The sequence below is a fragment of the Meriones unguiculatus genome, chromosome 1 (genome assembly GCF_030254825.1).
Source record: "Meriones unguiculatus strain TT.TT164.6M chromosome 1, Bangor_MerUng_6.1, whole genome shotgun sequence".
NCBI lineage: Eukaryota > Metazoa > Chordata > Mammalia > Rodentia > Muridae > Meriones > Meriones unguiculatus.
The window spans coordinates 54424937-54452286 of record NC_083349.1 but is presented as its reverse complement, the minus strand read 5'-3'; the positions used below and the strand labels follow the sequence as shown (position 1 = coordinate 54452286).

At 39.6% G+C, this 27350-nt stretch overlaps 1 protein-coding gene across 1 annotated transcript; it reads right to left on the bottom strand.

The window, feature by feature from the left end:
• LOC110540049 (cytochrome P450 2C55) lies at window positions 1-25655 on the bottom strand. The gene is made up of 9 exons (XM_021626868.2): window positions 24080-25655; window positions 22823-22985; window positions 22506-22655; window positions 18764-18924; window positions 8691-8867; window positions 5889-6030; window positions 4495-4682; window positions 2630-2771; window positions 1-805 (listed from the first exon to the last, which is right to left on the bottom strand). The coding sequence occupies exons 1-9, from the start codon at window positions 24242-24244 to the stop codon at window positions 624-626; spliced, it is 1470 nt and encodes a 489-aa protein (XP_021482543.1). The 5' UTR covers window positions 24245-25655; the 3' UTR covers window positions 1-623.
• Between the last annotated feature and the right edge of the window lie 1695 nt (window positions 25656-27350).

Below are 27350 nucleotides of genomic sequence, written 5' to 3'. Positions count from 1 at the left end.
TTGTTACAAAAATAATGTAATATTGCCACCAAAACAGACATGTAGACCAGAAAATGAGAATAGAAGGCCAAAAAATAAGCCTATGCAACAACAGCTACCAAGGTTTTGAAAAAGTTGTCAAAACAAAGAATTCCAGTTGCTATTTATTATTACCAATTCATTTTTTTCTGTTTCATTTTAATTCCGTAATCTCCATCCTAATAGGTGAAAGGTGATACCCCATTTATGATAGTAACTTTTGTCATTCTTTATATGTTTTATGCACAAAGAAGCCTGAGCAATGACCCTTCAGTTAATAACTCCTTTTATCTTGAATCAAGCAGAGCAGAGATGGCTCTCAGTTGAACTCTTCTGTATTATACTCATCACACATTGATAACTCAGGACACGTGTTAGTACAGGCCATGACCAATACAAGTGTTAGAGACTGAAGGGGGCAATGGATGAATTTCCATGATAACTCAGGGAAAATCTTCCTAAGGAAAAGATGGCTGCTCCCTGGGTTGTGGGAAAATGAGGAGATGTGAGAGGAGAAATGAGAGAGGTATCCCTAACAGGGGAGGGGAGGTGGACCGTGACCCTGAGAAAAGTCACAGACGCCAGCATAGCCAGCCTGTTCCTCTTTAACGAGGAACAAAATATAGCTGGTATGAAGGTGGCACACAGCCGAAAGTATTAGACACTGGGGTAATGTCAATATCCTTTGTATCAAGCACAGATTTCAGGTTAAAATTCTGTACAATGGTGGTCAGAAGCAAAAACAGCTCCATGCGGGCCAGGGCCTCTCCCACACACATCCGCTTTCCTGAAAAACAAAAGCGACACAGAGATTTCCCTCCTTACAGTAGGTTCTGAACTGTTGTAAAGACAGACAGTCAAGTATTTGATTCTTAAATGGTGGCTAAGTCAAATACAGAATGGTTAGAAGAATTTTTGAACAGCAACGCACACAACACTGGACACAAATGCTATCTATTTAACACCTGGTTTTAGCAAGCACCCTCCATTCATTAACTATTATAAGCTCCATATCACAACTTTAGTAACAATTCATACAATATAACTATGCTTTGGCCTTTCAAGTTGACATCAATCTTTTAGAGATACATTCATTTCAGTGCTCTAGGGCCTCAAGAAAGGAGTATTAAGGCCATTCAGACACTGATTCTCCATGTGTACCTATGGGATAATAAACAACCACAAAATACTCTTAAAAGCAGAGTGCTTCAAGCTTTCCTGTCTACATCTATGACTCTCTCACTTTAAATGCATCCCCAGCATCTACTCTATGAGACAAGATCCAAATGGCTTGGCCTGGACCTTCACACTTTCTTTCCTGCCTGATCAACCCAATGCCATGCTTATCCCTTCTTGGCTCCATTCATAGCTCCCTTCCCCATTCTCCAATGCCATAAAGAAAGCTTCAGCCATCAGCATTTGTCTAAAAAGTGCTGCTCTGGTATTTCCTTCAAGGGCCACAATCTGTGCCATTTCTTTGGATCCTTTGTGATCTCTCCTCAGGTGGGAAACCCAGACTTCCAGGCTTCCACAGCAGCATGAACCCTCAAACAATATGCTGTGTCATCTTTTGCCTCCCTGCCCAAATATGATGAGTTCCCTCTGTGGAAGGGCTCAGCATATGAAAATATACAATGCAGACACACATCAAAGCTTTAAAAACCACAAGGCAAACATGAATGTGACTGTGTCCAGAGACTCAACACACAATGGGCAGTGAGATTGCACACCCAAGGAAGATCATAAGAAAACTTTAGGGTCTCTGCAATCACTATGGAGTGTCATTTCACATGCCCAAGATTTTTCCCAGCCTGCATTCTGATCAAGTTCTGCTCTCTGGCATCTACAGAAAATGTCCCCTCCCTTGCTTCGATTCCACAGTACAGTTTCCTGCCTCCTCCTCTTTTCTGCTTCCTTGCTCCTTATGAATCAGCCAACTTTCCCCTGACCTGTTAGAACAATCCTGTGGTTATGAAAGAGCAGGATGTGAGCAACTTCCCTTTTGACCTCCCAGAAGCCCAGGCTTCTCTTTCATCAGCACTAATCCAACCGAATTACAGGGCCCTGTTGACTCACCAGCTTCCCTAACTCAGCAGTAAGCCTCATCAATGCCTAATTCTCTGTGATATCCTCTAAGGCCCTTGGGTTCCTAGAGCTATCAGGGAATGGGTAGAAATACCTTTCTCATCTAGCTAAAGAAAGTCTAAATGAAATTCACTTCCAGGAGGAATATTGAGGAAGGTTAGAGGTGTATGCAGAGCACAATTCAGTTGGCCTATATTCTAGCTTCCTCAATTAAAAAAAAAATACTCTCAAAGCTCTAGTGCGGACAACATTGATGATGTCACAGCCGAAGGGCATGCATGGCCTTTAGAAACATTGCTCCTGAGGAGGCACAAAAGGCAAACATGCCTTGTTCCTGAGCACATGGTGGACAATCTGTTTTACCTCAAAATTGGATCTTATGGAATCAGGCACATGTCTGGAGTGCCAGACACTCAGACAACTGGTACAAGAAAGAACACGGGAGTCCAGGGTCAGCCTAGACAACACAGAGTCCAAAAAAGGTTACCTTGTACCTTAAGTACAAATAGAAAGAAATTTTATTTACCTGTTGAGAAAGGCATGAAGTAGTTGCTCTTCTTAAAGTTTCCATTCTCATCCAGAAAATGGGCAGGGTCAAATATTTCTGGATTGGGAAATTCTTTGTCATCATGTAGCACGGAAGTCAGTGATGTTACTAAGTCTGTGCCCTGAAGATAACAGATAGGTATGTGATAAAGAATTCAATGAGTGGAAGGGCTGGCACCATGGCTCAGCAGAGAAAGGCGCTTGCCTGCAAGCCTGTAACCTGAGTCTGAACCCCAGATCCCAGACGGTGGCAAGAGAGAACTGACTCTTCTAAGTGGCCCTCTGACCTTCACAGACACACACAGACACACACTCAACAAATAAATGTAATCTTAAAATTAATAACAACCCAAGGATGGTGGAACAGTCCTGTAATCCCAGCATTTGGGGAGACAGAGGCAGGTGGATCTCTGTGAGTTCCAGGCCAGCCTGTAAAGCAAGTCCAGGACAGCCTAGACTACACAGAAAAATTCTATCTCAAAAAAAAAATTAATAAAGAAAGAAACAGGGATGCTGTCATGGCTGCTTTTCAACGTTACCTTAGAAATTTTCATTCATGAAATAATACAAAAAGAACACTATATCCATTGACGTTAGCCCTAAAAAAATGAAGAAAGGGTCAATAAAGGCTTCAGGGAAAAAAAAAAAAAGAGACTATATCTCCAATAGACCTAAATAAATCTTAAGGAAGTCCTTCAAAGTGAAAGAGGTGTCAGTTCACAACAACAACAACAAAAAATGAGAATGTATAGAACTCACAGGTAACAATAAATCACAGAACAATTCAAAAGGTTCTAACACTGTAAAAGAATAAAACACAAACCATTCATATCTTTAATATGAATAACAAAAACAAGTAAAAAAATAATAACTGTGTAAATATGTTCAAATTTAGGCACTATAAGAACATGGAAGATATGACATCAAAGTCAACATCGCTCAGTGGAATAACACTTGTCTAGCATGCACAAGGCCCTGGGTTCAATCCCCAGCACTACAAAGAAAAAAAAGGAAAGCAGAAGAGATAGGTTTTCAAAACATACAGGAGTATGGTGGCACATGCCTATAGCCTAGCACTGAGAGGCAGAAATAGGGGAATCATTTAAACTCACAACACTGGGAACCGCAAAAGAGTGAGACACTGATTTAAAATCTCAAAAACATAGGAAAGAATAAAGTATAAATACAGAGTTTTTATTGGGATATTTTTTTCCTTTTTTTGTTGTTGTTTGTTTAACTTTTTTTGAAACTTTATCAGCATGTTAAGTTGTTTCAACATAGGGCTTGATGAAATCAAAATGTTTTCTTATACAAGGCAAAAACTTACAGTAAACTCACACACATAAAATAAGCGAGGAATCAAAACACACTTTTTGAGTAATACACATTGCCTCAAAAGAGGATTTAAAAAGAAAAAGAAGAAATAAAGGGGCTATAATTACACCAGAAACGACACTTGGAAAGCACTGCTTTTAAATGATTACCTAACTATAAATAGATGAAATTTTCAAATTAAAAAAAAAAACACACACACACAACACACAAAGCTTAATGTTCAAAAAAAACCATATTGTTAGCTTATTTCATTTATAGGTATGTATACAAATTGAAAGAGATGCAATAAGATGGTACAGGCAGTGGAATCCAAATAAAGCAGAAGTAGCATATAATTAGATAAAATATACTTAAAGCCAAAATCAGAAAAAGGAGACAAAGAAAGTCATTGTATAATAGTAAAAGGGTTAAGTCAGCTCCTCTCACTTGTGTTGGTAGAAGATTAGAACCATATTTTGAATTCAGAAACTACAAGGTAACTGAAGCGCAGGGTCAGAGGAATAAGCTTACCTTTGGGATTACATAATTTCTGAATCTAACATTGCAGGTAGCTGCATGGGGCACATTGTTAGGGATGAGGTTAATGTATCTCTGAATCTCATGCACCATTGCATCTGTGTAGGGCATGCGGGTTCTGTCCTGCATGCAGGGACTCCTGTGCCTGCCAATCACACGATCAATCTCTTCCTGAACTTTAGCTGATAAGACACAATTGAAAAATGGATTTGTCATAGCAATTCAAGTCTTTATGAAATGTGATAAAGGTATCAGGCCACACACACACATTTAGAATTTGAGAACTGTTGTGTTATAATACACAAAATTCTCCCACAACTTAGGCATTAAGATGAATCTGTGCAAATAGGAACATTATTGTACAGAATAATCAACACACAGAAATGATGAAATGTTTCAATATGTAAACGTGAATTCTAATCATTACTATCTTAGTGGAAAAAGACACAAACCAAGAAATAATTTCACATCTAAATAATACTGATGCTTTAAAATTGAATCGTGGAGCTGAAAGGATATCTCAGTGGTTACGAGCATTGGTTGCTCTTCCAAAGGATCCAGATTTAATTCCCAGCACCCACAGAGGGCTCACAAATGCCTGTAACTCCAGTCCCAGGAGGTTTGATGCCTTCTTCTGGTCCTTGTGGGCAACAGGCATGCACATGGTTCACAGACATACATGTAGGCAAAACACCCATACACATAAAATAAATAATAAATATTTTTTAAAATTAAATACTAAATATCTGTATGTATGCAAATTTGTGCATATGTGAAACTTAGTATCCTTTTTCATCCTTACATTCCCCAAAGGCATTCACTTTAAAACTCTGTAGAAGTTTTGTCTGTAGTTACTGTTCACATTTGTAAATAAAATTCCTATTATTTGATTATGCTATTTCTGAACAGTTTTACAATAGAAATGAATTGCACTCATATGACCACTTCACACAAAATATTCAGACTCACACATATATGCATGTATACAGAGAGAGAAAGAGGGAGAACCTAGATTCTTTTTTTGTTGACTTCAGAGCCCTGGTGTTTTGCTGCTGCTCACAGTAACTATACTTCTCACAAAATTGGTCTCATTTTTATCTCACCATATGTATACAAATGACATCTCGTGACACAAAAACATCAATACTAAAACTTCTTTCAGAACCACCCGAAGAAGACTAACTTTCCAGCCAGGTGCAGTGGCGCACGCCTGTTATCCCAGCACTTGAGGAGGCAGAGGCAGACAGATCTGTGAGTTCAAGGCCAACCTGGTCTACAAAGTGAGTCCAGGACAGCCAAGGCTACACAGAGAAATCCTGTCTCAAAAAGAGAGAGAGAGAGAGCTAGAGAGAGAGACTAACTTTGCCTCCCACATGTCAGAGTCATACCTGTGACCTCCGCGTGTTTGAGTAAGAGCAAGAGTCCGTATCTCAGGGTAGTGCTTGTGGTTTCTGATCCAGCTACAAACAGGTCAGTGACAGTAGCCATCAGGGCTTCAATAGTAAACTCAGAATGTGGATTGTGCTTTTCCTAGAAATTTTTATTTCATTATTACAGAGTGAGCATTATATTAAATTTCGGCAAATTCCACGTAATACAAGCTGGTCTACAGATAAGCAAATTTAGAACATGAGGCATAGTAAAAACTATGACAGCAGGTGCACGGCACGGCAGAGAATGTGAATAAACTGACTCAGTCTTCACTTCTATGCCCGTATTTTCTCCTTGCATCAAAATTCAGTTTCCCAGACTTTCTTACAACCATGTTAGCCATGCAAAACATGTCACACCAATAACATAACAAAAAGAGCCCACTGCTACAAATTTTTCATTCCTTCTTACTTAGAGCACACTATGGCAATGGAGGTGGTATACACTGCCTGGAACAGGGGTAGTTTAACGTCTGTATGTAGTCTGGAGAGATGTCTCAGCAGTTGAAAGTACTTGTTGCACTTCCAGAGGACCTAAGTTCGGATCCCAGCACCATATGAGGCAACTCACAACCATTTGTAATTCTAGCACCAAAGGATCTGACACCTCTGGTCTCCAGGTAACCTGCACTCATGTGTTCAAACCTACAAACAAACATACATACCTAAGCATAATTTTGTAATAATAAATATTTAACATCAATATGAATACTAACATACTAAGTATAAGCATGGAAAATGACAGGCATGTACTACTGTAGCCAGGAAGAGTTTGTAGTTTTTAAAGTGTGACAAAAAGTTGAATAAGAGACTCCTGACTCTCCGTCTATCTATTGATACATTTATATATAAACATAAAAATATATTTGTGATATATAAGTATATTTATATGTATTTATCAATTTTTATATATTGATGTCAGAATGGATTTAGAGACTAGCACACTTGTCAACTAAAAATTATTCATACTCATGTCGAACCAGAAGGAAAGGTCGAAGTTATTTTGGGCCAATAATGACAATCCAAAGACTCTACCATAAAATTCTTTAAAACCCCCAACATACAAAATTTTCTGAGTGAAAGAAGGACAAGGCATAATTGAAACACTCTACCTCAAAGGTTCCCAGTAAATGGACTCTTAATTCAGTGATTCTGGGTGAGAGGGAAACAAACGTAGGTGTGGTTCTCTAAGCTACAGAGGGGAGTGGCTGCTTTATACAATCACGCGAGCACCTCTAAAGGTGTGAGTCACCGAGGAGAGCGTTTTAAAGAGTGAGAAATGCAGGTGAGGGTGCAGACCAACGGACACTGCACTGCTCTTCTAATGTAAACTATTACAGTCAACTAGGCAAATAATAAGGTGGTTCCTCAAAAGAGTAAAAATGAAATGAACATGACTCAGCCATTTCACTCTTCATTACACATCCAAAAATTAATTGAAATTAATAAGTGAAAGAGATGCCTGTTTACCTGTTAGTTCCAGTGCTACCCATTGGGAACAACCAAGGTACCTATGAGTAAGTTGGTAGGTTTTTAAAACATGAGATAGAGTAGCATTAGAGATGGTGGGGCTGGAGAGATGGCTCAGTGGTTAAGAGCATTGGCTGCTCTTCCAGAGGTCCTGAGTTCAATTCCCAGCACCCATATAGTAGCTCATAACCATCTATAACTGTAGTCCCATGGGATATGATGCCTCCTCTGGTGTGCAAAACACCCATGAACACAAAATAAATAAATAAATAAAAATGCAAGCTCTGAGAATAAACCAAGATTAATGACATTACTTCAAAACTTATTTTTCCATAATGTAGACTACCATTAAGACAGTCCAAAGAAGAGAAAGACCTTTAAATTGGCTTCCATTCTCATCTCATACCGATCTCTGTGACTTCCCCTGGGTAGCAGGAGCATTGCACTCTTGTTTTATTTTAAACAAATATCCGGCAAATCCCTCCATGCCAACACCTAAGTTTGCAGAATACCTCAAAGACACTTTGACCTGACTGTCTGTCCAGAATCATTTCTGGTTATACTCAGCTAAGATTCTTAGTCTCCTCTGTGTCACCACACACATCTGAGACTTTCATTACTTCGTTGTACACTCCTTAAATTCTCACCCCTGATCCCTCACTGCAAACACTAAAATATTAGTAACAAACCCAAGTCATCAGGGAAGTCTGACAGGTGAAGCTCGTATGTCACTCTCCTATATGATCGGGTCCACTTATTACTTTAATGTTTGATATTTTGTATTTCCTATGTTGTTTATATGTCTAACTCACCTGAAGAGTATATTCCCTTTCCTCATATAACTTTATTAAATGATGTTCATGTATGTAGATTGCTTAAAAATTCAATTTTAGGCTTGGAGAGATGGCTCAGTGGTTAAGAGCACTGTCTGCTCTTCCAGAGGTCCTCAGTTCAATTCACAGCAACCATATGGTGGCTTGTAACCATCTATACTAGCGTCTGATGCCCTCTTCTGGCAGGCAGGTATAATGCAGTCAGAGCATTCATACACATAAACTAAATCTTTAGAAAACTTTCAATTTTAAATCTTAAATGATGTGCCCAGGTAGCTCAGTCGGTAGAGCATGAGACTCTTAAGTCGTAAATGAAGCTTGTCTAATTTATGCCCACAATAGGAATCTAAAGTACTTACCAAGTGTTTCCTGCCTGAAAGTTAAATTTTCCTCAATTATTTCTAATTGAGGAAATGATTGATGAAACGCAAAATGCACGTCAACAAATAACATTTACCTGTTCCATTTTGATCAAGAAACAGTCAATGAAGTCCCGAGGATTGTCCATGTCAAGTGTGTCTTGGTGCTCTCTCACTCGCCCCAAAATATAGCTTTTTATTTCAATATAATTTTTAATTACTTTTTTATGGCTCCCTGGGAGATAATCGATGAAGGCAGGGAGAGCATTGCAGACCTTAAAGATTTAAAAATATATGTTTGTTAGGCTTAATGTGGTCACTCACATTTGTAATCCAGTTCCTCAGGAGGCCTATGTAAGTGAGTCACCAGAGCCTATGAGCTGGAGAATAACTCAAGTAGCACAGTGAGTACAATCTCAAAAAGAAAAAAAAAAAGCATCAAATATAAACATGTATTGAAGTTGTATTCAGCATATGCCAAGCAATGGTTAAAAAGGAGAGTGAGTAAAAGATGGTCCTCATTTGACCAAGAACATTTGACTAAATATAGAAAAAAAAATCCTCTACATTGACAAAGATAATCCAAGGTGATCTGTCCACAAAGTGGTCAAATTCAGCTGTGAAACTGCATGAGAATAAACTCCTCTGGCAGATAGATCTAGAAGGACACTTCCCAGGGATGCTCTTGAAACATATACAGCTATTTAAAACTGAGGTTGTGGCTGGAGAGATGATAGCTCAGTGGTTAAGAGCACTGTCTGTACACGGTATATACTCACTCATATAGACATATCATATAGGATAAACCTACTAAAATCTGCACACCTAAAGAAACTAATGAAGAGGGAGGACTCTGACTAAAATGCTTAATCCCCATTCCGAAAGACAAAGAGGATGGACATCAGAAGAAGACGAAAACAGGAAACAGGTTAGGAAGCTGCCACAGAGGGCCTCTGAAAGGCTCTGCCCTGCAGACTATCAAAGCAGATGCTGAGACTTATAGCCAACTGTTGGGCAGAGTACATGGAATCTTGTACTCTGAAAGAAGGGGGAAATAGTAAGATCTGGAGAGGACAGGAGCTCCACAAGGAGAGCAACAGAACTAAAAAAATTGAACACAGGGGTCTTTCCAGACTCATACTCCAACCAAGTACCATGCATTGAGATAACCTAGAACCCCTGCACAGATGTAGCCCATGGCAGTTCAGTGTCCAAGTGGGTTACATCGTAATGGGAAGAGGGACTGCCTCTGACATCAACTGATTGGCCTGTTCTTTGATCACCTTCCCCTGAGAGGGGAGCAGCCTTACCAGGCCACAGAAGATGACAATGCAGTCACTCCTGATGAGATCTGATAGACTAGGATCCGAAGGAAAGAGAGGAGGACCTCCCCTCTCAGTGGACTTGGGGAGGGGCATACATGAAGAAGGGGGAGGAAAGGTGGCATTAGGAGGGGAGGAGGAAGGGGTTTATGGGGGGATACAAAGTGAATAAAGTGTAATTAATAAAAGGTAAAATAAATAAATAAATAAATAAAAGAGCACTGTCTGCTCTTCCAGAGGTCCTGAGTTTAATTTCCAGCAACCACAAGGTGGCTCACAACCATCTATACTGGAATCTGATGCCCTTTTCTGGCATGCAGGTGTCCATGTAGATAGAGCACTCATATATGTAAAATAAATTAATAAATCTTTAAGAAAATAATTAAAAACTGAGCTATCCTTTTAATTTCCTGGTTTCTACGATTATGCCAGGTTATATGTGAAGTACTGTCTTGGCTATATAATACAGACTTACACACATGAAATCTTTACAATATGGTCATCTAAACAAGACCTGCACAATGACAGCCCCGGCTGACCAAAATGGATGTAAGAAATCTCACAATGCCTAGGTGAAGAACTATAGGCAATTAACAGCTGCCAAAAGAGGGAGTGTCAGTCTTGTTCAGAGATGAGACCCCTTCTAGGTCATCCAGTCCCAAGGGGTCATCCTTAAACATATGAGCAAAGCATGCATTTATTTATATATGCAATACATATGTGCATATGTTTAAACAATAAAGAAGAAGAGGTCATAAAATTAAGACAAAGTGAGGTGGCAGGGGAAGAGCTGGAGAGGGAGAGTGTGGCGGAAATTATGTAAATGCAGTACTCATCTATGATATTAAATTCTCAAAATAATAATAATAAAAGAAAAATAACCTCCACTACCTTTGGGAACTGAGAACAGAAAACAATCAAAAGTCGGGAAACTCAGTAGAAGCTGTAGGAATACTTCAGTATCTTCCACTGGATTTTGCTGTTGACCTAAACTGCTTTTAAAAGCAGTCTTTTGAAAATTATAGCAGATAGCCAGAAGGCGGTGGTACATGCCTTTAATCCCAGAACTCCCGGGGGATCTATGTGAGTTCCAGGCCAGCCTGATCGACAGAGTGAGTTCCAGGATAGCCAAGGCTACACAGAGAAACCCTGTCTTGAAAAATAAACAAAAAAAAAAAGAAGAAAGAAAAAATATAGCAGAAAATAAACAAAAAATTATCAGTACAGGTTGATGAAAAGAGAGCTCAATCAGTAAACATTTGCTGCATAAACTGAGGCTCTAAGTTCAGTCCTCAGAACTCATGTGAAGAAGCCAGCTGCAGGGGCCCGTGTTTGTAATCCCAGAGTTTCAGAGGCCAAGACAGGCAGATCCTCAGGGCTCAATGGCCAGGTGGGCTACCCTGTAGGTGAGCTACCCGCCAAAGAAACTCTTCCTCGAAAACAAGGTAGAGAGCTCCTAAGAAAGCTTGTCCTCTGACTCCACATGCATGCATACATGCACGTATGTGCATGTACTACACACACATCCACATACAAAGACAAATAATTAAAACATGATAAAGTGCCAAGCAGTGATGCACACATTTAATTCCAGCACTCAGTGACTGGATGTTCTCTGTCAGTTCACGAACAGCCTAGTCTACAGAGCTAGTCCCAGGAAAGCCAAGGCTACACAGAGAAACCATGTCTCAAAATATATATATATATATATATATATATATATATATATATATATAATAAAGCAAAATTATTTCTTAAAAAAACAGGGAGTAGCACAGGCAATGAAAAAAGGAGGAGGATATACTGAAGTACTTCTTTCTAAATTCTTGAAGCTTGGAGACAGAGTATGCTGGGGGTCAAAGGTCAGATTATCCTACGGACTGTTATCTTTCGCTCAATTTGTGCTTATATTGAACTGATACTGAACATACAGCAAAGTCCACAAGAGCCTTCTTTACTTTATTAGCTTCCCTTCTTTGCACAACAGGGGCCTCTGCTGGCTTCACTCAGCCATACCATCTACCGTCTAAGCTGGCTCTCTCACCTTCCAGAGACTTCCTCTTCTTGAGAGGTGACTAGTCGGAACTAGGGTGTCCTGACTCCTGTCTGTGCAATAACTGCACCGCTGTACACAGACAGTTTAACCACACTCTGTACCAGCATCTAACCATAGAATGCTGTCTTGGGTTTCCTAATGTCTGTTGCTGAACTATTCACAATAGATAAGAAACAGAACCAGCTTAAATATCCGTCAAAAGATGTGTGTATACACACACACACAAAGGAATGCTCTCTCAGCCATAAATCACGAAATCATGACATTTTCAGGAAAATGCATGGAACTGGAGATCCACGTATAAGTAATGAAAGTAGAAAGGAAACAGTGGGAAGGAAGGAAGATTAGCAGAAGCAGAAGAAAAGGCAGAAAAAAAATTGGGGAGAATTCATATGGCAGAAAATCAGAAGATAGAATTACTTAGGGAGATAAAGAGAGCCAGGAAGGTGGGAAAGGGGGGTGGCAGGGGTAGTGAGGGAGGGAAATAAATAAGAACAAAGTATAATCACACACACATGTACATGAAACATTAATGAAGTCCATCAATTCATGTGCTGATTTAAATGTTTTAACCTTTGAAATTTTATGAATTTCTCTGAGTCACATGTTACTGATGAGGACAGAGATCAAGAAAGTTTGTGCTAAAGAACACAAAGCCCACTCCTGCTAGTACTCATCCTCTAGAATGGAATCCTGACTTTATTCCCGGGAAAGATGCAAAGATCATGAAGGAGGAAATGGGAGAAGTGGAAAATAGAGAGGGGAAGTTTAACTGGGGGAGGGAGGGGAGTAATACAAGAGGTGGTGAGAAGAGGAATAAATAACTCTAAATATAATCAAAAGGGCCATAGGGAAACATTATTGTATGCTTACTTAAAATACATATAACTGTTTTGTCAAAGTCTATAAAATACTGTGTTGGTATTTTGATGAGGATTGTACTGAATCTATAGATTGCTTTTGGTAAGATGGCTACTTTTACTATGTTAATCCTATCAATCCAGGAGCGTGGGACTGCTTTCCATCTTCAGATGTCTTCTTCAATTTCTTCAGCAACTTGAAGTTCTTGTCATACATGTTTTTCACTTGCTTGGTTAGAGATACACCAAAGTACTTTATATTATTTGTGGCTATTGTGAAGGGTGTAGTTTCCCTAATTACTTTCTCAGCCCATTTATTCTTTGTATACAGCAGAGCTACTGATATTTTAAAATTAATCTTGTATCCAGCCACTTTGCTGAAGGTGATTATCAGCTGTAGGAGTTCTCTGGTGAAATTTTTGGGGTCACTTACGTATACTATCGTATCATCTGTAAACAGTGGAACTTTGACTTCTTCCCTTCCAATTTGAATCCCTTGGTCTCTATAAGTTGTCTTATTGCTCTAGCTAGATCTTCAAGTACTATATTGAAGAGATAGGGAGAGAGTGAGCAGATTTGTCTTGATTTTAGTGGAATTGCTTTGAGTTTCTCTCCATTTAATCTGATGTTGGCTATCGGCTTGATGTAGATAGCCTTTATTATGTTTAAGTAGGGCTTTGTATCCCTGATCTCTCCAAGACTCTCATCATGAAGGGGTGTTGGGATTTGCCAAAGGCTTTTTCTGCATCTAATGAGATGATCCTGTGTTTTTCTTTGAGTTTGTTTATATGGTGGATTACATTGATGGATTTTCGTATGTTGAATTATCCCTGTATCACTGGAATGAAGCCTACTTGATAAGGGTGGATGATATAATTGATGTGTTCTTTGATTCAATTTGCAAGTATTTTATTGAGTATTTTTGCATCAGTGGTCATGAGTGAAATTGGTCTGAAATTCTCTTTCTTTGTTGAGTATTTGTGTGGTTTAGGTATTAGGGTGACTGTGGCTTCATAGAATGAGTTTAGAATCTGGAAACATCCTAGATGTCCTTCAACCAAAGAATAGATAAAGAAACTGTGGCACATTTACATAATGGAATACTACCCAGCTATTAAAAACAAAGAAATCATAAAATTTGCAGGCAAATGGATGGATCTAGAAAAGACCATCTTGAGTGAGATAACACAGACCCAGAAAGACACACATGGTATATACTCACTTATAAGTGGATTTTAGCCATATAATCAGGATAAACATACTACAAAGCACAGAACCAAAGAAAATAAGTAACAAGGAGGATCCAAGGGAGGATGCATAAATCTCACTCAGAAGGGTAAATATTATAGACAGAGGTAGTGGTTGAAGAAAGAGCACAAGGAAAGAGAAGGGTGCAAAGAGATAGGAGTGTAGAGATCAGAACTGGGGAGAGCAGGGGCAAAAGGGCAAAAGGCCCATAGAGAAAAGAGAAATTGAGGGTGGGGGTATCTTGGTGACAAGCTACAGACTAAAGTCAGGGTAGGCTCCTGGGAGGAAAAGAGGGCCACCCAAGCAGAGACACCTAGTAGCAGAGGCCATAGAAACTAAAGAGGACATCCTCTAGCTAGACAAGTCTAGTAGAAGGAGGGGAACACCAACCCACCCACAAAAACTTCAACTCAAAATTTACCCCCCCAACAAGTTGAGCAAGGATAAATATAGAGCAGGTAGAGTAGAGATTGAGGAAATGTCCAAACAATGCCTGACGCAACCAATACTCTCTCACCATTTGGGAGAGTACCAACCTCTGACACTATGAATGATACTGTCCTAAGCTTGCAGACAGAGGCCTATCAGAGTTGTCCTCTGAGAGGTTCTACCTAACAGCATCTCAAAACAGATGCTGAGATTCACAGCCAAACATTGGGTAATGTGTAAGGAGTTTGGTGGAAAAGTGGGAGGAAAGGACCTGGAGCTCTACAAGAAAAACAACAGAGCCAACTAATCAGAGCCCAAAGGGGTTTTCTGAGACTGAAAAATCTACCAAGGACCATGCATGAACTGGACCTAAGACCCCTACAAAGACGTAGCTGATGGGCAGCTTAGGCTTTATGCGAGTCTTCTAGTAAAGGAAGTGGGGACCTCATCTGATAGAGACTCTCTTGCCAGCTTTTTGATCATTTTCCCCTTTTGAGACCGCCTTGCCAGGCCACAGGAGAAGAGGACACACTCAATCCTAATGAAACTTGATGAGTTGGGGTGGACTGGAAGGAGGACTCTCCTTTTCTGAGGAATAGAGAAGGGGGAAGGAGAGTGGTACTGAGAGGTGAAGACAGATGGAGCTACAATCAGGATGTAAAGTGAATAAAAAATAAAAATAAATACATATATAATATATAGTTGTGTGTATACACACATATATGTGCACACATACAAACAGAGGTATATATTTGAAGTTTAATATACATATATAGTAAATGAAGTTGTATCACTTGCAATGAAAATGTTCCCCTCAAGAACCGTAGACTACCTTTCAAAAACTCCAGTGATAGGCATGCAAAAATCTCCCTTCAAGTTTGGTAGCTGTGGAAATCTAAGAAACTCTTAAAACAGTATAGACTATTACCATTGCCTTTGATTGCCTCCCAGAACTTGAAGCTAAGGCCCTACTGCTGAAAACAACACACGCGTCAGACACACAGGACTTAGAAGAATCCAGGTGAAATCAACCTGGAAATCTCTTCACTGAGGAATAGCTCTTCACTGTTCTCAGAGGTGAGACACAAGTTGCCAAGAAAGAAAAGCAACTGTAAGTCTTTACGCTGCTACAAAACCTACAACCACAACAATCAGAACAGCAAGATGTCCCTGATGATTCAAAAGCGGCACTTATATCTTGGGAGTAACGAATAGCTGTCTACTAATACTTAACTTCTGCCCAATTGGAGGAATTCACGAGTTGTACTGTAAACCTAGCCAAGTAACAATGGCTGGTGAGGTTACAGACCCTAGAACCTGCTGCTGCTCCTGCTACTTTCCTAAATCAGTACAATTCCTAACTACGTAATAAATTCTTACCCTATAATCACAGCTAGGTGCAGCTCTCACCCCTCATCAAAGAAACTTTGTTTTGAAACAGATGGATACTATAACAGAAATCCACAACTGGTCAAAATGCAGAGAACAACTGACTCTAGATTTAGAGCTAGAGGCAACCAATGGCTGCTAAGAGGAGGAGAAACATTCTTCAGGGATGAGCCCCTGATAAGTTATCTGATTTCAACAGGTCAGTCCTAAACACATGAACAACACTACAGGTACTCAGCAGTTTGTTCATATATATATATGAACTATACATATGAACTACATATACATATATATGAACTATATATAACAATAATAACTAAAGAAGTCAATAATTTTATCAGATGTTAGATGTGAGAAAAAAGGTGGCAAATGATGTCAACATAATACTCTGTATGAAATTCTCAAAAATAAGACTTCATCCTGTAGCACATGGAACCAAATACAGAGACCCACATTCAGACATTGAGCTCAGGGAACCCTGTAGAAGAGAAGGCATAAGGAGTTGAGAAAACAGAGGGGATGGGAGACACTAGGAGAAGAAGGCCCTCTAAAACAAATGAGCAAAAACCATATGAATTCATAGACTGGAGCACCAATTACAGGGCCTACACAGATCTGCACCAGGTCCTCTGCATATAGCTTTCTGTTTAGTACTTTTATGGGGCTCCTGAACATGTAAACTAATGAGTCTCTAATGTTTGTGCCCTCTCTTTGAGCTCTTTTATTTTTCTGTTGGCTTGGTTTGTCAAACCTTAATAAGACAGTATTCATTTTATCTTACTGTATTTTATTTTGTTATATTTTGTTGTTATCTCTTAGAAGCCTGTTCCTTTCTAATGAGAAACAGGATGGGAGTAGATCTAGATGGGAAAGGAGCTGTGGAGTAACTGTGGGGAGGAGAGGGAAGGGAAAGCATAATAAAATTATGTTGTATGAGAAAAGAATCTATGTTGGATAAAAGGAAGTAAGCTGTAGAAACTTGAAAAGAAATTCTCAAAAAAAATTAAATTAAAAATAAATAATATTAGAAACTCAAATTAAGAAACTCCACCAGTGATACCATAGTAAAATTTTTCCTAAAAAGTCTATTTTACAGAAGAGGAGAACAAAAAAAAAGTCTATTTTATATGAACAAATAGGGAAATGTACTTTTAAAAAATATCATGAAACCCAACTCAGCATTTTATGGATAAATATTTATACACAAGGGCCGTCAAAGAATTTCCATACAACCACACGGTTATCTTCTAGGCAGTGTTCAGGACATGCCAGCCCAGCAGAGTGGGATTCCGTGGCACCTTCTAAAGCCCAGTCAATGTTCCCATGGGTGTTCCTAAGCACACATCCTTGGTATTCTCAGAGTAGAAAGTTCAGGCTTATATAGTGATGATAATGTCTCTGACTTGACTGACAGACAAGCCTGTGAGTGACAGAGTCTCTTCAATATAAACCTGGATGTCCTCTGAGAGCTTGAACATGTTTCCAGGCTGTCACCAAAACATCCCTTGGAAAAGTGAGTCAGTGAGAAAAACCCTAATGAGTGGGTTTAGACTATGTTTAAATATTGCCATGTGGTCTAAAAACTGAAGATCTGGGCATGGCTCATTTTGTTGGTTGCTTGCTTGCTTGGTTTTGTTTTGTTTTCAGCATTCCATGCCACCATGTCAAGATCTGGACAGGACTATGGTGTGGAAACACTCATTTCATGTGCAGGCAGTTAATTCTGCTATGAAATTTTTTAAGAAAGGAAAGAGAGAGAAAGAAAGAGAGGGAGAGAAGAAAAAAGGGAGCGAGGGAGGGAGAAAGAAAGAGAGAGAAAGAAAGAAAGAAAGAAAGAAAGAAAGGAAGGAAGGAAGGAAGGAAGGAAGGAAGGAAGGAAGAGGGAGCGAGGGAGGGAGAAAGAAAGAAAGAAAGAGAGAGAAAGAAAGGAAGGAAAGATAGAAAGAAGGAAAGAAAAAAAGGAAAGAAAGAAGAAAAAAGGAAGGAAAGAAAGAAAGAAGGAAGGAAGAAAAGAAAGGAAGGAAGGAAGGAAGGAAGGAAGGAAGGAAGGAAGGAAGGAAGGAAAGAGAAAGGAAGGAAGGAAGGAAGAAAGAAAGAAAGAAAGAAAGAAGGCAAGAAAGAAAGCAGGAAAGAAAGAAAGAAAGAAAGAAAGGAAGGAAGGAAGGAAGGAAGGAAGGAAGGAAGGAAGGAAGAAAGAAAGTCAACTCTGGAAAATAATCAAAGTTAAAGAACACTACTACTCGTCAGAGGACCTAGGTGGGATTCTTAGCACCCACATGGCATCTCATAACTGTCTGTAATACCAGTTTGAGGAGATCTGATGCCCTCTTCTGGCCTCCTTGGGCACCAGGCAAGCGTGTGGTACACAGAAGGGTACACAAGCACAGCATCCATATATAGGTATATGTATATATATATATATATTAAAGGTAGAAAGGCTTTGTTATATTGTGTCTGCCCTTGCCCCACCTGTCTTCTTGGTTTGAAAATGGCCTTGAAAATGGGACCTTGAAACTAGTATGTGGCTTCCTTTTGTTATTGTGTTGGGGATCAATCCCAAGGCCTTGTGTAAACTACACAAGCACCCCACACTAAGATCTATCTTCAGCCTCTCTCTTCATTTCACCTACTCCTTCCTGTGTAATTGAGAAGGAGAAAGAGAGGGAGGGAGGGAAAGAGGGAGGGAGGGAGAGAGAGAAGGAAAGTAGAAGGGTAAGAGAAACTGATTCTACTTTTCAACAAAGTTCTTTATACCAAGCTTTGACGTAAATGTCTGGAAAATAAGCACATTGCACTAAAATAAAAATTTTTATCTGTTAGAGAATTAAACGTAAATGAATTATTGTGAAGCAATATCTTTGTCTCACCTGCATCCATGGGGAGTTCAAAATTTTAAAGTTTTCATTGAATTTCTCCATCAAGTTGAGAAAATTCTTGTCTTTGTAATCAAAACGATTGTGAAAAATAACTGAGCAGATCACATTGGCAGGAGCACAGCTTAGGATGAACGTGGGATCACAGAGTGAGCCTAAAGCATTAGAAACATTTAAAATACCATTAAAGCATATATGCAAAAGTCTTCATTTGGGGGCTAAAAAAAAACCCAATAATTTTAGAATCTCTAAGGAAGTATTGCAACAGAAATACCATATTGGCAGCAACTTCCACACACTTCCAAATAGCACATCATTTTTTTTATATCCTAGCTTGCTTAATAATCATTAGCTGAATTTTTAGAGTCTGCTCCCTGCATAAACATCACTCTTTCGGTATATATTCTAAGTTAAGTTCTAAGAAAATACATGACTGCTTTTAAGAACACATAAAAACGGAAGTTTTCAGTGTAGAGCCTCATCTCTTTTTAAAGTTTCTACACAATTAAGAAAGAAAATAGCAATTGGGAAACATTTTACACCCCGTGAGTTGTGTCCAGAATAGCCAGCAAAATGACCAAGAAGAAAAAGATTACAAAGAATGCATAATTTCATCAAAACAAATTTAAAAGAGCAAAAATACCCATATGAAAAAAAAGCTAACAAAAACAAACACCAATTCTTAGAGATTTATTTGCCTAAAATAAAAGTGAAATTAAAAAGTCATTTTAAATGCAAATCTCAATGGAACAAACACAGAGTTTACATTAATAAATAGAGTCCTGTAATTTCTCCATTTCAATGTTGAAAAAGAAAATATGTAGAATTTTGTTTTTGGAAATAGTGTCTCTAGTCACCAGATATATAAGTTTAACTTATTTAAAGTTTACCCTCTACTGGAATCCTGGATTATTGCCTAGATGGCCATCAACAAAGTGTATTTTTTTTTAATTTGACTATCATTTAAGTCAACTTGATCATAGGAAATAAAAGCAGAAGGACTGTTAAATTTTCAATGGCATCTTTAAATAAAATGGTGGCGACTCAGCCAGAGCTGTGTAGAAAGCTGGCGCCCCAGCCCCTCAGAAGGAGAGAGTGGCAAGCTTGAGGACAAACCGGGTGAAAGAGTGAGATGCTGTTTCAAAAATTATTTTTAATTGAATGGCCAGTAAGTTTCACACATCAGAGTCCTCAAATTCACACCATAGATATAATAAAGTGAAATAAATGTATGTAATGAATAAAAGTATGTAAAGGAATGAGAGGAAATTTAAACTTTAGTTGACATATCTGAGATCAGACTCCTTTGCAGGTAAGACACCAAGATATTTAGATTTTTTATTGAAAGAAGGGAAGGAAAGAAGAAAGAAAGGGAGGAAGGAACAAAGAAAGAAAGAAGATACTTATTTTGTCTTGGAAGATAAGGAATAATTTAAATATAAATTATTAATTTAACGTTTCTGTCAGGTGTAGTGGCACACACCTTTGATCCCAGCATTCTGGAGGCAGAGGCAGGCAGAGCTCTGTGAGTTTGAGGCCAGCCTGGTCTACAGAGTGAGTTTTAGGACAGACAGGGCTGCAGAGTGAGACTTGAAAAACAGACAAAGATTTCTGTGTGTGTATTTCAGACTGAAAAATCTAATTTCTGGTGCTGGAGAGATGGCTCAGCTATTAAGAGAACGCTGGAGGCTTGTGGTTCACAACCATATGCAACTCTACTTTCAGGGGATCCAATGTTCTCCTGACCGCCAAAGGCATGGCACACTGCAAAGAGCCATGGAGTTGGGCTTGGCCTAGCTGTCTGGAGAGGTTTATCAGGTTAGAGCTCATGGCTTCTGGGGCACAATGTACATTCCAGGTCCTAAGAGACTGATGCACAACCTCAGGCAGTGAAGCATCCAGGCCTCTTTGTGTTTCTCTGAATGTTTCCTTAGTATTTATGGACCCTTGAAAAGATAATTGGTCTTAAACATTAATCTTGTATAGCCTGTATCGCTTCCAAATGTCACTGTATCCTGGCAACTACAACTGTGTTGATCCTGGCAATTGCCATCATATTCTGTTTCTGATAAAGATATAAAAAGTCTGATAATAATAAAATAAATAAAATAAAACTGTCACAGCCTCAGTTGTGCTGTGGACAACTCCAAGCCACCTGATTTAATTCCTCATGGCCATATTAAGTGACCTTGGCTCAGTAAGCAAGCATGGGTGCTTACAGTACACAGACATGAGTGCAGGCAAGATGCCCATACACATAAAATAAAACTGAAAATAAATAAGCCTCAAATAAAATCTAACAGGATTTCAAATCTGTCATTACATTTAGGAACGATAATTAAAATTTGGGGTAACTTGGAATCCAAGCTGGGAAACAAAATTTCAAGAGTAGAACTAGCAGGTTAAATAATTATCATAGAAGTTTCAACCCAAAACTCCATCGGTTTAAGATGCACCCTTTTTCTGCAGATATGTTGAGGGCAACAAATCAGATGAGATTCATAGGAAAAACTGGTAGTTACAGAGTCCAAGAGGAGGCAAACAGGGTCAAAGGACAGCATCAGGGCTGGCCTGCAGACAGGGGCATAGAGAAGTCAGGAAACCACAAGAGGCCTTCACAGGAGGAAGGCATGAAGCAGGGTGAAAACGCTGAGTGAGCTTCATTGATAGAGTAACCTCAGTGGCATCTGAACTAGAAGGATGCTCTTAGAGAATCCACGCCTTGCTGTGGGGTGACCTGGGACACAAAAAACACAGAGCTGGTATTTGCGAATTTGGCAAAGGAAACATTTGGGAAAATAAGATGGTTTAAAAAAAATCAAAGGCATGCTTTCTATGTCTAGGAAATAGCCAAGCCTGGGAAGAGATGCCCCTCCCTAGAACCAGAAGGCATCTGTGAGTCAAAAACTGTAAAATATAAAAAAATTAAAACATAGTTAATAAGCAAACAACAAAAAGTAGAATGAAAACTAACTTAAAATTAGAGGACTGTAGGCTAAAGCTAACGGTAGTTGAAATACAGTTAAATAAATAATTTCATACCTGTTATATAGAAGAAGAATTCATCATAGTACATATTTACTCAAGAGATATGAACTAGCATAGCAAATAGTTATTAACATCAAGTAACCAGCTAATAGTTTTTAAATAGCCCTTTGTTTACAGAGTAAACAAAACTGGTAAAAGCAGCACTCAAAACTGCCTACGCAGAAGAAGATAAAAATATAACGATTTATAAAAAAAACAAAGATTCTACTTCTATTGGTAGAAGTTGCAGACATGCGTCTTAACTAGATCTATATCACTGTGTCACTAAAACTGACCAAACAGATATAGACCGCCTCAACGACAAAACATGTCACTTTCTCATATTCCATGAAAATGTGATGGGCTCATTCATGCCATGTATACCTGACAAATATTCTCCAAGGAAATAATCTAAATTTAAAACGTCACAATTACACTATAGGAAAATATTACACCATATGAATCTTTCACGAGACTTGAAACTTTCTATCTTCATGGGGTTCAGCTTTGAAAACAAGCTGGGGCAGAATGGGATTCCCTGAGTATGTCCACACTGATGCAGTCAGTGTGTGCAAACTTGAGGACAGATAAGCAAAGGTCTGTCCTTGGGCACCAGCGTGAGAGCTAACAACCACTGTCCGCAGTAGCTGGCTACTGTTGCAGGGTTGAAAAGGATATGTAAGGGAAAGCCAAGCAAGCAGGTACCCACCGTTTGTTTTTCTTAACTCTTCCACAAGACAGCATGCCTCCTCTTGAATTCGATCTTCAATGCTCCTCTTCCCCATCCCAAAATTCCTCAGGGTCATAAGTGAAAAACGCCGGAGCTCCTTCCATTTTGTTCCATTGCTGAAAATGACCCCTACCGGAACAGGAAATGGAAACTAGAAAGGAGACAAGAAGGAGGAACCCGCCTTTGACTGCCACTTGGCTCCCTGCCTAAGGAGCTTTTCCTATCTCATCCTTATGATTCCTGCTCAACATATGTATGTGTGCACAAACATGCACATATGTACACATTACACTTACCAAGACCGTTATTCGTTCTTTCAACAATTGGAAAGCTACCCCTTCCAGAAAATTCCTCTCCGAGGTCATCCAGGGCTTCCTTTACTGCTTCATATCCATGTACCACCACAGTAGGCTTTGGACCAAAATACAGAGTGAACACTGGGCCATAGACTTTGGAGAACTGGAAATGAGAAAGAAAACATACTTTGCAGAAGAAGCATCTAGGCTGACATTGACCTCTTACTGTCCACGTTTGCAGTCTGCCAACCACAACTCCAATTTAGCTAGATTCCAGACATAAAAAGCTGTTTGCTGCAGTGCTCCCACGCAGCATGTGTCTAGTTTACCAGAAGACTTCCAGGCAAATTCATGCGCCAACTGCCAGAACCGCGACACACTTTGGAATAAAATTATCTGTGGATTTACAGATAAGGAGGCGGAAGCTGAAAGAATCACAGATCCATGTTAGTATCCCAGGGGTAAAAATTCAAGACTCAGATTTGGGCCCTTCTCAGCAGCTCTCTGATACTTATGCAACGAGCGTGTCCCCAGTGTCCACACTGAAGCAAATGCTCAGCTACGAAGGACTCTGCTTCTGGATCCTGCTGAGCTTTCCTCACTGGGTCTGGCTCAGATGCCCTCTGATGGACACTGGAAACCTCCCGTTTTAAAAATGGCGCTACGTGAGTGTGATGCCAGGCAGTTTGCTATCCTGATACTACCGACTAAGGACAGACAGCAAGCAGGGACAGCGGTGCAGCATCCCACAGGACAATCTCTTCCATGCTGCTCATTCAAAGGTCAGGTAGCAGCTTCCCCCAGATTCCAGAAACACGGATGCCGCGCTGGACATGACTAGTTCTATTCCTTCACATATGTTTAATGTTGGTTCAGATTTCCTTGCTATCAGACATAACTTGTTTCTTTGAAGAAATTTAATTATTTTGGCTAACCTAAAGATAATACGCAATGTATGCATGGATGACTTCTCCAGCAAACTCTCAAAGCAATTCCATTACCTTTTATCTTGTGCAAAAAGTCTTAGCTAAGGACCATGAAACAATGAAAAAGTAGCTGTTCTCTGCCATATGGATTTTATCTTACAAAGTAATACTTTCTATCCTGGACAAATACATCATCTAGTGTAATCATTTCTGACAATGACAAACCAAATATGATAGTCTACAGGGCACTTTTGCCTTATAACATAGCTTAACCATCTGCCTCCAGAGATTAATTATTGCTTCCCAGCCACTATGGAGCAAGGATACTTACATTTGTTAAGGATTTGCTGATGTCCTTCACATCTATCTGAAAGATATTTCCAAAAAGTGGGAGAGGAGTGGGGCCAGGAGGGAGTTTCCCTCTCCCTCTCCCTCTCCACAGTGAAAAAAGAAGTAGACAGGACAGACTGAGCACCAGGACCAAGACAGGATCCATGGTAGCCTTCTCTTCTTTGGTGTGAGCTGGCAGTCCAGGGCTTTTATAAAGCTAGCTGGCACATTTCCACATGGGCCTCTGGTACGAAATAACCAATCAGCAGAGAGTGCTTTTATCTGTCTTCTGAGTGGACTCTGGCCTGCTGGAAAACAGGAAAGGAGGCTACTCTCTACAATTGCTCTCCTTCCACTACCCAACCCTGGAGAGCTGTTGTAGTTAGTCTGGAGCTGGACTTGACCCAGGTATTGTTGTGGGGTTTTTATTGTTGTGGTTTTTGTTTGGGGAGGGGCGTGTCTCAATGCCCCAGGAGTTCTAATTGCATCTTAAGGTCTAAACTGAGCTGCATTGGAATAAACATCTGTATTCATGTATGCATCTAGGTGTGCAGATGCATGTGGAGGCCAGAGCTCAACTTTTGCTGTCTTCCTCCATTTTTTTTTTTTTTTTTTTTTTTGAGACAGGATCCCTCACTAAAACTGCAGATCATCAGTTTGGCCAGTGAGCTTCCGGGATCCTCTTGTCTCTGCCCACACCCCACCCAGCCCTGCAGTTACAGACATGCACTACAGAGCCCAGCTTTAATATCAGTGTTTGGGGAACTGAGTGCAGGTCCTCATGCTTGCCATGTACTTCCTCCCTAATCTAAAAAATCCTATTTAGCTAGTGGTGCTTCTCAAACACTTAGGACACTCTCCTTAAGCCTGAAAGATTTCAACATTTTGTACCAACATGAGAGATGCCTAAAGAGAAACAGGCTGCCATAATTCAAACATTTTTGATTTGGGTTTTTTTTTTCTCCCATGTATCTCAGTTTGTCCACAAACTCAAGATCTTCTTACCTTTGCCTCCTGTGAGGGCCACCACCTGGGAAATGTGCACATTTTTACGGAGCCAACATGTATCACACATGTATGTATATTTTACCATTATATGCCCTTTAAAAGACACTTAGAGCAGGAGTTTATTTTTAATTTTTTAAATGGGTAAAGAAAGTCTGAGAGCACAGCATACCTGTTGTATCTTGTACCTTGTACAGGGAAGAAATGAGCTAGAGATAAGATCTGTTGGCCATCGTGGTGACCTATGGTTTGCACTGAAGCTACCCAGAGGGTGAACTAAAACCAATACCCAACTCCAAATGTACATCTGATTTGATCCCTAAGACAAAAGCCTTCACACTAAACATACTCTCATACTCTAGGAGAAAAAAAATGAAAACAAAGACCAAACAAGTGTCATCTCTGCAGAGATGAAGGGGGAGAGTTAAACAATGTTCTCCTCATCATCTCTGGAGGGATTTTGACAGTTTAGTTTCCAGAGACTTCACACCACGATATATCCCCTTGGATTCTCTCAACTACCCTTGCCTACGGTACAATTCTTTCTTTTTCCGAGCAGAGGAAACTGGATCTTCACGGCGACTGAGGGTGGTAGAACTAAGGAAGGAAACCACGTCCCCTCATCTTGCACCCTTTTCTCCAGGCCTCAGTTCATCTGGGTTCACCAGCATACCACAGTCCAACTATGCACTGTGATTCAGCATGTCATGACTCAGGCTGCGACTTTCAAATAAACAGGAATTTGGTTAATAATTACAGCATCTGTGTGTTAAAATGGGTGTCAGAAGTTTAGTATATAACACTTATTGCATGCATGAATACAGGGCTTGGTGAATTCTTTAGACAAGGCAAAGAGAAGCAGTTATATGCTGCCTGACTCACATCCCCCTAAAATCTAAGAGCTGTAAACAACAGTCATTTCTCATCGGAACAGCCTTGCTTTGCTTACAGCAGTCTCGCCACCGAGCCTGCACTGTATGTTTTGGACACTGAACCTCTGTAACTGCGAGCTAACAGAATTCTTTTCTTCACAAGTAGCTGTTCTATTTCCAGTTCTGTTGCTATGATAATATACCCTGACTAAAAGCATCTTAAGAGAGAGGAGGTTTATTTCGGTGGACAGTTCCAGCTTACAGACATCCTAGCGTTTAAGTCAAGGCAGGAACTTTAAACAGCTAGTCATAGCGCCTTCACAATCAAGAGCGGAGAGAAGGAAGTGCATCCACGCTTACTTGCTTGCTTTCTTGTGTTCAGCTTGATTTCTCCAGTCTTGTTCGGTTCAGAGACCCCTCCCTCAGCATGGTACCAGCCACAGGGGACTGCGTCGTCCCACACAGTTAACTCAACTTAAAACAATCCCCAAAGACATGTCCACAGCCAACCCCCATGGATACCATCCCTCATGGAGAATCTCTTCCCAAATGACTCTAAGTTGTTTCAAGGTAGCAAAGCTGACACCACAATTGCTTCTATCAGCTACTCCCTTACAGTATCGAAAAAATAATATTAATTCACTTTATAACTATCCCACAATTTTTCTGATATTATTACTGACAGTGATCTTAGTTCTAATAGAAAAATATTTTAATATTGTTTATATATATGCATATATATTCCTATGCATTTTTATATTTAGCATGTACCTATTAGCATATTATTTTTCACTCAGCATAGATTTGATGGCAATGACCCTGAAGTCATTAGCTTACTCTGTTGCTATTCTGTGAACAACTGAACTCCTTTGCATACCATATTCTAGGGATGGTTTTCTTTACTCTTTTTTGAGCATGCATCTCCAAGCCTTGCTTTCTTTACAGGGATCTGGGTATCAAATTTGAATCTTCATGTCTATGCAAGGTCTCTATCAGCTGAACCATCTCCTTAAATGTGGAATTTGAGTCAACAAGGTAGGCGCATTAATTTGTGCTGAACTCTAAGTTGGAAACAGAAAGCAAAAAGTATATATATATATATATGTGTGTGTGTGTGTGTGTGTGTGTGTGTGTGTGTATCCAGGATCCCTACTCTGTGCTCACAATATACATCAAAGCAGGGGCATTTAAATATGCCTAATATTCTATTCATTCTCCCCATGACTGATACTCTGAACAATTCCCAGAGCCAGGAACTTTTCTTGGATTTTCTGGGAATTTCTCTCCTTCAAATCCAAATGTCCAGTAAAAGCCAAGAAAGCATTTCTGCCTTTTTCTTTCTTGGTCCCTTCTGTATAAATCTTTATGAAAACAAATGTGGCTTCTTGAGACTTT